The 9,201-nt window shown below is 34.2% G+C and overlaps 2 protein-coding genes and 1 long non-coding RNA gene across 3 annotated transcripts in view; 2 read left to right on the top strand and 1 right to left on the bottom strand.

Moving 5' to 3' along the window:
- The first annotated feature begins 231 nt into the window (after positions 1–231).
- Positions 232–2,656, top strand: LOC102600285 (40S ribosomal protein S6-like). The gene is given in 6 exon segments (NM_001288100.1): positions 232–281; positions 372–436; positions 1,401–1,458; positions 1,550–1,658; positions 1,783–2,055; positions 2,179–2,656. Coding segments are annotated over 6 exon segments (750 nt in total). The 5' UTR covers positions 232–275; the 3' UTR covers positions 2,418–2,656.
- On the bottom strand, positions 2,506–2,990 carry LOC107062539 (uncharacterized). Its single transcript, XR_001474688.1, has 2 exons — positions 2,837–2,990; positions 2,506–2,738 (listed from the first exon to the last, which is right to left on the bottom strand). It is a non-coding gene; the product is annotated as an uncharacterized lncRNA (long non-coding RNA).
- A 1,352-nt stretch (positions 2,991–4,342) lies between these two features.
- The window catches only part of LOC102599957 (synaptonemal complex protein 1-like), a 9,461-nt gene continuing 4,602 nt past the window's right edge, over positions 4,343–9,201 (top strand). Inside the window, exons 1-5 of the mRNA XM_006356961.2 lie at positions 4,343–4,765; positions 7,283–7,410; positions 7,531–7,716; positions 8,414–8,482; positions 8,575–8,631. Of these exons, the coding sequence (XP_006357023.1) occupies positions 4,588–4,765; positions 7,283–7,410; positions 7,531–7,716; positions 8,414–8,482; positions 8,575–8,631 (618 nt within the window). The 5' untranslated portion in view covers positions 4,343–4,587. The remainder of the gene's footprint in view (positions 4,766–7,282; positions 7,411–7,530; positions 7,717–8,413; positions 8,483–8,574; positions 8,632–9,201) is intronic.

The following is a 9,201-nucleotide window of genomic DNA, read 5'->3' as shown; positions in this document are numbered from 1 at the left end:
TAATATAAACTATTTATATCTAAAATATACCATATATTTTTATAATATAAAATTATAAATAATTTATGGAAACATTAGTAAACAAAAAGAAAAAGAAAAAAAGGCTAAGTTGGTTAGGGCCCCAAAAATAAGCCCATTAGTGAGGGCCCAATACTAAACCCAAGTTCACCTAATTTATATATAACCCGAAACATTTTATTTCGAAAAAACCCTAATCGCAAATAGAGGCCAAGTGTATTTGAACACTTCATCGTCTTCACGGCCTCCAACCGAAGATGAAGGTTACTCAGTAAACTATTATTTTCACCTTAATTGTGTGTTTTTCAGTGTAATAATGGAACTGATGTTATGTTTTGTAATGTATTTTGCAGTTCAACATTGCGAATCCGACCACTGGGTGCCAGAAAAAGCTTGAAATCGATGATGATCAGAAACTGTAAGATAATATAGTGTTTTGTTTTTCAATTTTACCTACTTGTGTTATGGAGATGGAATTGATAAGAATTTGTTGTGATTGTATGTTTGTGTTGATGTGAGATCCTTGATAATGAACGAAATTGTTAGTCTAAGTGTTAGATCTTAAAAGATGAAACAAATTTATTGTTGGAATGAAATGGACCTAAATTGAGCTGAATTTTTGAAGTTTATTGCTATGATTCTCCCTTACTAGTTTGGAATTGAGTGTAGTACTGTGCTTCAATTGATTGGTTGATTTATGTTATTGTCCAGTGTAATCCTTCAACTGCATTTTGAGATTATAGAGTGTATGCAAACCTTACCATTTCCTCACGGTGTTAGATATGGGTATCAAATCAAACTAGTTTTGAATGAGTAAATACAGCAATGAAGTAATGTTGTCTGCAATATCGGAAAAAAATGTTAAATTCATATTTACTATGATTAATGAGAGTTCTGTTTGCTTTTGGATGTTGGTGGAGCTTACAGTTAAACTGGAAGGAGTAATGTGTGATTTAGAGGATTTAGTGTTATATGAATAATTCTCTTAAAGCCCATGTAAAATTCTATCTTTTAAGACAAATGTTGAGCATTGGAATGACGTGACTTTGGATAGAGTGGATATAGAGGATTCTTAGCCTATCACAACTAGTTTGGGATTGAGCCTTGGTGTATTGGAATGACATGACCCTAGATGGAGCGGAACAAATATAAAGAGGATGCATAGACAACCATAACTTAGTTAGGGATTGAGGCATAGTGTAGTGATGGTGTTATAGTTATAATTGTTGTACTTAGCTTTGTAGCTATCGAGTGGTGGGTTTATGTAAGCAGTCTCTGTGGTTTTTTTTTGAGCATGCATGTCCAGTTTAGTTTGTCAACATTGATGTATTCAGAAGATACTTTTGAAATAGAAATATCTAAGCTGAATTCTTTATATGCAGCCGAGCTTTCTTTGACAAAAGGATCTCCCAGGAAGTTAGTGGAGATGCTTTGGGTGAGGTAGGCTTCTGTTCTCCTTACTCTGGCTTTTGGTTGGAAATCATGCTAATCTTGTTGACTCTTTTCCATAATTGTTATCCTTAATTGACAGGAGTTCAAGGGTTACGTTTTCAAGATAATGGGAGGATGTGACAAGCAAGGGTTCCCAATGAAGCAGGGAGTGTTAACTCCTGGCCGTGTTCGCCTTTTGCTCTACAGAGGTATGTTTAGAATGAGCTTAATGGGCACACCTAAATGTTTCTTTTCATCAAAAGCTGTTATTTTAAGATCTTTATAAAAAGAAAAGCTGTTATTTATGTATCTAAGTGCTCACACATGAAACAGGTACTCCTTGCTTCCGTGGTCATGGTAGGCGAAATGGAGAGCGCAGAAGGAAGTCTGTCCGTGGATGCATTGTCAGCCCTGATCTTTCTGTTTTGAACCTGGTTATTGTTAAAAAGGGGGAGAATGATCTGCCTGGACTCACCGACACCGAAAAGCCAAGGATGAGAGGACCCAAAAGGGCTTCCAAGATCAGAAAGCTCTTCAATCTTTCCAAGGAAGATGATGTCAGGAAGTATGTCAACACTTACCGAAGAAATTTCACCACCAAAACCGGTTAGTTGTTACTGTTGTGTCTACTGTCTCCTTAGTTTTTGCATTTTATTCAAAAAAAATTTTTGTTCTTTCTGATGTGGAAACCGTGAACTAGCTAAGTGTTGTGATTTTCCCTGGGGACAGGTAAAAATGCGAGCAAAGCTCCTAAGATTCAGAGGTTAGTGACACCCCTGACGTTACAAAGAAAGAGAGCGAGAATTGCTGACAAGAAGAAGAGAATTGCCAAGGCTAAGTCAGAGGCAGCTGATTATCAGAAGCTTCTTGCTAGTAGGTTGAAGGAACAAAGAGAAAGACGTAGTGAGAGTTTGGCTAAGAAGAGGTCTAGACTCTCTGCAGCATCTAAGCCATCTATTGCCGCTTAAGTTCAGTGGGATCTTATTGAGAGGGGAGGAAAAATGATGATGAGTGGGATCTAATTCCTGCTATTTTTTTGTCTGGTTCTTATAGTTGTTTCTGGATGTCTTACGCAGTATTTGTCATTTCTAGTGTTCTCAGGCAATACTTTGATCTGATAGTTGCCACATACAATTATCTTTCATGCTCCAGATTTTGGTTACTTTGCCCCTATATACAAGGATCATCTGTCTTGTGTTTTTCTTGATATTGATCAGTTCCTTTTTTGTTTACATATCTGACATTAATGTATTTTCAACAGTCTTCTAAACTATATTGAGGTTGATGACCTTAAAATTCGTGCTGTCATCTGTCTGGATGTTGGTGGCTTTCTAACTTGGTCATTATTACTTGTTCTGGTGTTCTTGCACTGAATTGAACTCCCAACTTGTTAGTTTAAACATGTTTTGGGTTAGGATTAGTAAATGGAACTTTGTGCTGTAGTATTTGGCTCTGCTTTGAGCATATTGGAGCAAAAGACCCTTCTGCTCCAACATGTGTTGATGCTAGTTTTATTGGTTCTTAGAGTATTATGTTATTGTTATATATAAATTGGTATTATTGAATCCCATATATATATACTCCTTCGGTTCAATTATATATGCTACAATTTGTCTTGACACGGAGTTTAAAAAATTTCATTATATACAATATAATTTGATTTGATATTGAATTTAAGAAAGAAAGAAAGATCGTTGAAATTTGTGTTCTAGAATAAGTTGATGGTTGTGTAGATAAATCATTTTATTGAAGGTAAAATAAGAATTTTTTAAGTTAAAACGTTATTAAATATAAAAATGTGTTTTTTTGGGACAGACTAGTATGTTACTCATTCAATTTAAATATTTATAGGTATCTGTATAAGCAAGATTTTAATTGTAACACGTGTTTCTTGTAGTTTAGAAGATTTCCTTTTATTATAAAGGTAAATTATCATGAGGTCCCAATGGTTGAAAAAAAAAAGGTTTGTAAAGTCAATTAGTGTGTACTTGAGCAGTTGAGCTGACCTGCTAGTAATAATAATAGACATGAGGTACCTTTTTTAACCAAAAAAGAAACAAAACATCAAGTCCCAAATTAGGTTGCTCAGAATTGTACATTAGGCCTGGTTACTTGTACCTTAGTTCAATTTTGACATCATCAAGTCTTAAGATTCCAGGATCTTGGAGATTCCACCAACCAAAACGATGTGTGGATGAAGTTGTTACTTCCTTAATTAGAAGTTTTTGTTTTAAATTTTGAATATGAAATTATTTCTTATAAGTAACTCAATTCCTAAATGGCCCTATTCAAAGTGAATTTTGATTAGTCGAGCTCCAATGCGAATGTTGATATTACGATAATAACAACATTATATCTAGTGAAAAGTGGACAATTTTAAAAGAGTCTCGACTCAAGTGAAGCAAATCAAAATAGTAATGAAAAGTAAAAAAAATGATAGTGAACAAAATATGACAACTAATAGAAAATTGACGTTGGGACTTAAATATACCCCCTCCGTCCCTATTTACTTGTTAAACATTTCCTAATTTGATTTCCCTTTTTACTTGTTATTTTGATAAATCAAGGAAATACCATTTCTTTCTTCCTATTATACACTCAATTTATTAACATTGAGTTAATGTTGAAAAATGTAGTGAGTAAATATGTTAAGACTATATCAATTAATAAAGACAAAATGATAAACTTACTATATCAATCATTATTTTTTTAATAGATGTGTCAAGTCAAAATTTAACAAGTAAAAAGGAACCGAAAAAGTAAAAAACCACAAAGATAACAAATACCAAAAGTCAAAACCTATGTGAATAGGCTAAGTACTAATACGAATATCGAACATCGAATGAAAAATAATAAAAATCTTAATATTCCAACATTAATTACCAGCCATGTACCAAAAATCAAAGAAACCAACTACCCAAACAATATAATATACACTATAATACTACTACAACAAAGAATAACTTCATCATAATCAAATTTGTTTCCTTATATTTTGTTTAACCTTTGTAAAGATTCTCATTTTCTTGGAAAGTCCGAACAAGATTTGCTTTAGAAACCCAAAAAAGTTTGTATCTTTGGATAGATTTCCTAATTAAAACCCCCAGAAAAGCTCATTTTTTAGGCTGTGGGTTTGTAATGGCATCATCAATGAGGCTCATTTTCTTCACTTTATTGGTTTTTATTGCACTGATATTTACACAGATCAAAGCTGAAGCTGAGGTTAAATCTGTGGATGATGAAGTGGAAGTGGTTAAATCCCATGTTTCCACTTCTGCAGAGTTGGACCATCTTAAGTCCAAGATCCAATCTTTGGGTTAGATTTGAATTTTTTTCACTTTTTGTTGTGTTTTTGTTTAGTTTATGATTCTTTTTTCTTGTGGGTGTTTGGGAAAGTGTGTTTATTGTGTTTCTGTGTGGATTACTTGATTGAAAGACTGGACCTTTAAGGTGCATTTGAAAATGTTTTGCATTGGAGGATCATTTTCTTGAAAATTTTCCCTTTTGGTTGTGTTTTTGTTTAGTTTATTGATTCTTTTTTCTTGTGGGTGTTTGGGAAAGTGTGTATATTGAGTTTCTGTGTGGATTACTTGATTGAAAGACTGGACCTTTAAGGTGCATTTGAAAATGTTCTGCATTGGAGGATCATATTCCACTGTTTTGTTTTGTTTATGATTCTTTTTTCTTGTGGGTGTTTGGGAAAGTGTGTTTATTGAGTTTCTGTGTGGATTACTTGATTGAAAGACGGACCTTTAAGGTGCATTTGAAAATGTTCTGCATTGGAGGATCATATTCCACTGTTTTGTTTAGTTTATGATTCTTTTTTCTTGTGGGTGTTTGGGAAAGTGTGTTTATTGAGTTTCTGTGTGGATTACTTGATTGAAAGACTGGACCTTTAAGGTGCATTTGCAAATGTTTTGCCTTGGAGGATCATTTTCTTGAAAATTTTCCCTTTTGGTTGTGTTTTTGTTTAGTTTATGATTCTTTTTTTCTTGTGGGTGTTTGGGAAAGTGTGTTTATTGTGTTTCTGTGTGGATTACTTGATTGAAAGACTGGACCTTTAAGGTGCATTTGAAAATGTTTTGCATTGGAGGATCATTTTCTTGAAAATTTTCCCTTTTGGTTGTGTTTTTGTTCAGTTTATGATTCTTTTTTTCTTGTGGGTGTTTGGGGAAGTGTGCTTTTTGGATATATGTGGATTACTTGACCAAAAGGCTAGCTTTTTAAGGTGCATTTGAAAATATTTTGCATTGGAGATCATTTTCCTTTGTTTGGTGGAAGATAGTATTATGATGATAATGTTTTGGTTGAATATTTTGTTGTATTAATGATTGGTAATGATATCTATGAGTTGGTTAAAACAAGTGGTGTAAAGTATGAGATGGGATCTTCATAAAAGAAAATGATGTCTTCTCATAAGTGGTATGAGTAATTTGTTTCCTTTAGTGGAAAGTAACTTTCCCATATTTAGAAATATAGGCAGAGTCATGATTTTTATCTTTTTTTGGGTTTTGAATCACTATTTGGATAGATTATTTATGCATATTAAATGAATTTTATTAACACGAATACGAAGTTTGAGCCTAAGCTATTGTATTCTGCCGAGCACGTACCCTTGTCCATATTCCAAGGCAAAAAAATAAGGGAAAATGAAATCATAAAAGGAATTTCTTATGGGGAAACTGTTTTCGAGGCATAGGGAACTATCCTTAATCTTCAAATCTAGTGATGCAAGGGACTCTTGAGATATTAACTTTTTGATGATTTAATTGGTTGACTGATTAAAGTTCTTATCTTTTGGGAATTGAGTTAACGTTGAGCTAGATTTGAAGACAGAAGTCTGTGATACAAGATTACAGGATTAAGAAATGTAATGTAACTTTGTTCAGTTACTTATATTGTTCAAACAAGGAGAAGAAATGGCTAGATTGAAGTCAAATGTAAAAGTTGTATGTTAGAGCTACTTTTGATCCCCGAAGAAATCGCAAACTTATATTTATGGATATCTCCACATGTCCAAGTAAATGATATTGTCAAGTACCTGCTGCTTCAGCTTATTAATGTTCGATGCATCTCTTCTCTTTGGTGTTCTATGCTATGTACTTTTGTCCTTTGGGTAGAACTATCTATGATTTTAATATCATGTATTTTTGGTCTTTGCTGTAGGAAGTGAAGGAACAGTAGATAAAAACTGCTGCTTCCATTAGATGCATTTGTCGAACAGAAATCCACTGCTTTACATACTGTGCCACTAAATTAGTTATGAAGTTTTGACATCATATACATAGAGCTAGTTCTTTAATTGGTTTTTGCTTTTAGACAAATGAAGCTGCAAACTCCAATTTGCCATTTCTCGCTGACATCCTTTCTTCACACCCTATACAGAATTATGTGCTATTATTTGACGGAGCATCAATAGTAATTAAAGAGCTTAAGATATGTCGTATTTACGGAGAAGTTACCCACTGAAGATAGAATTTTCAACTGATGTAGTTTAAAGACGGGTGACATTACCTCTCTGGTAATATTTTATTGAGAAAGCAGTGGGAAAAAAAATCTCTTGTCAAAAAGATAATCCAAAAGGAAGGAAGCACAACTTGTTTGTTGGAAAGAAAAATATAGCTAAAGAGATATCATTACATCCTTATAAGTATATCATCTCCATTATACTTTCTTGTTATGCCCATTAAGTTATCTATAGTGGTATCCAGAGATAAAACGGAATGTTAGAAGTAGTCATATTTGTCTGCAGTAAGATGTTTTGGCTTAAGCAATAGGGAGCTGTTCCTCAAATATTCTTACCATGTCCTCTAAAAAGTTTTTGCTTTTGAAGAATCAAATGTGAAGGACGCTGCCACAGAACTGAAACAGAAGGATGAAGTCATTGCTGGCAAGGAGGAAATGATAAAAGAGAAATCAGAGTCAATTGCTTCATTGCTAGCCCAAATATCTTCTCTCCAAGTGAGTCAACTAACTTCTTCATACAAGTGTTGGCTCTTACGTGCAATTTTACACTAATTAAGATGTCTGAATAATGTTTCTATAACACATTCTAAAAGTTTTGATTATTTGTTCTCCCAGGAAAAAGGTTCATTGGATGCTGAGGAGAAAGTTAAAAAGGCTCATGCCCGAGTTGATCAATTAGAAAAGCAAGTTGAGACACTAAAAAAGGAAGTTGATATGAAGAATAAGGAGAAAAAAGATTTGGGAACCCAGATAAATGAAGCAGAGCAGAGAGTAACTGAATTAAATTCAAAGGTTGAGAAGGTAAGCTTCTCATGTGGTTACCTTTACCACATAATATCAACTTGTCTACAATTTTTCCACCATAATAAATTATGTTCCTCTGACCTTATCCGAACTCTTTTTGAGAATGATGTTTTCACATATTGCACTTCAGCTTAAGTTTCAACACGAATTCTGGGTACAGTTTCAAAAGATGTTTCCTTTCTAGATGGTTTAGGTCTGCCGCCCATCTCTAAGACTTGATTGTTGTATGGTATAGCTGATTGTAGATGCTTGAGTCGGTGCATTTTAATTTATGACTGTATACTGCAAGAGTATGGCTATTAATAGAATTCAGTCATCCCCTCCCTCCTCTCCAAAGAAGTAAAATCAAGAAAAGGAGTTCTGTACAGGATGAGCTCATCCTAACTGATAATGTATGGGATGAAATTCCACGGAGAACTTAAGAGGTAAATGTAATATTAGATACCAAAAATCTTCATGGTTGACCAAGTAATTTAGTAATTTAACCTATCATTTGCTGGTTCCAGAAGTTGATTTTCTTTTTGCCGTTAACTAGACTTGATCTACACTTACAAATGACCAGAAGTACCCTTCATCCTGTGAATGCTTAATCTTCCAGCTCTTGCATGCAGCTACAATTTAGTATTTTTCTTGGTACCTGCAGTACTAAGCCTAATTATAAGATGCCATTCCACATTCTTTTGTGTTTATGCAGCTTCAAAAGACCGTTGATGAGCAGGAGGCAAAATTAAGAAAAACTGAACGGGCTCTTCAGATTGCTGAGGCATGCTCTTGATAAAGACACAACTCCAAACTTTTGAAATCTGTACGGTCGGATACAATTTCTAATACCTCTCCTATATACTCTTCTTTCAGGAGGAAATGATTAGAGCTAGATCTGAAGCCACGTCAAAAGCTCAGCAGCTTGGAGAGGTATTATTACTTGGTGTATGATTGGGCTGTATGCATCTTATCATGTGAATTCACCAAACTGTATTCTTCTTGAGAGACCATAATTTCTACTCCTTCCATTTCAATTTGTTTGTCTTACTTTCCAATGCTATAACTTAATTGAAAGACGGAGACACCTTCTTCTTCATTGTGAGGTGGCCTCAGAATTATGGAGCATGTTTTTTGGTCTCTCTGGAATCAATTGGACCACACCCCTCACTGTTAAGGATGCATATGAGAGTTGGAGTCTATGGAAAGTTGACAAAGCCATCAAGAAGATCTGGATTATGATACCTGCTTGTATTTTTTGGTGTATTTGGTTAGAGAGGAACAAGAGATGTTTTGATGGAGAGTCAACTGCTTTAGGCATTTTGAAGACTAGGTGCACTGAAAATTTGTTTAGTTGGACCAACTTGTATCATGCTGTTAATGCAGAACAACTTCAGGATTTTACTAACTCATTAGCTCTGGCTTAGATAGTTTGTATAGTTAGCCAGAGATTTTTTTGTAAGCTCAAATGCCATATCTTGTAAATTTTGCATCTTCCTGATG

The sequence above is a fragment of the Solanum tuberosum genome, unplaced genomic scaffold (assembly GCF_000226075.1).
Source record: "Solanum tuberosum cultivar DM 1-3 516 R44 unplaced genomic scaffold, SolTub_3.0 scf00240, whole genome shotgun sequence".
In the NCBI taxonomy this organism is placed as follows: Eukaryota; Viridiplantae; Streptophyta; class Magnoliopsida; order Solanales; family Solanaceae; genus Solanum; species Solanum tuberosum.
The sequence above is the reverse complement of the archived record's forward strand: the minus strand, read 5'-3'. Positions and strand labels throughout refer to the sequence as shown.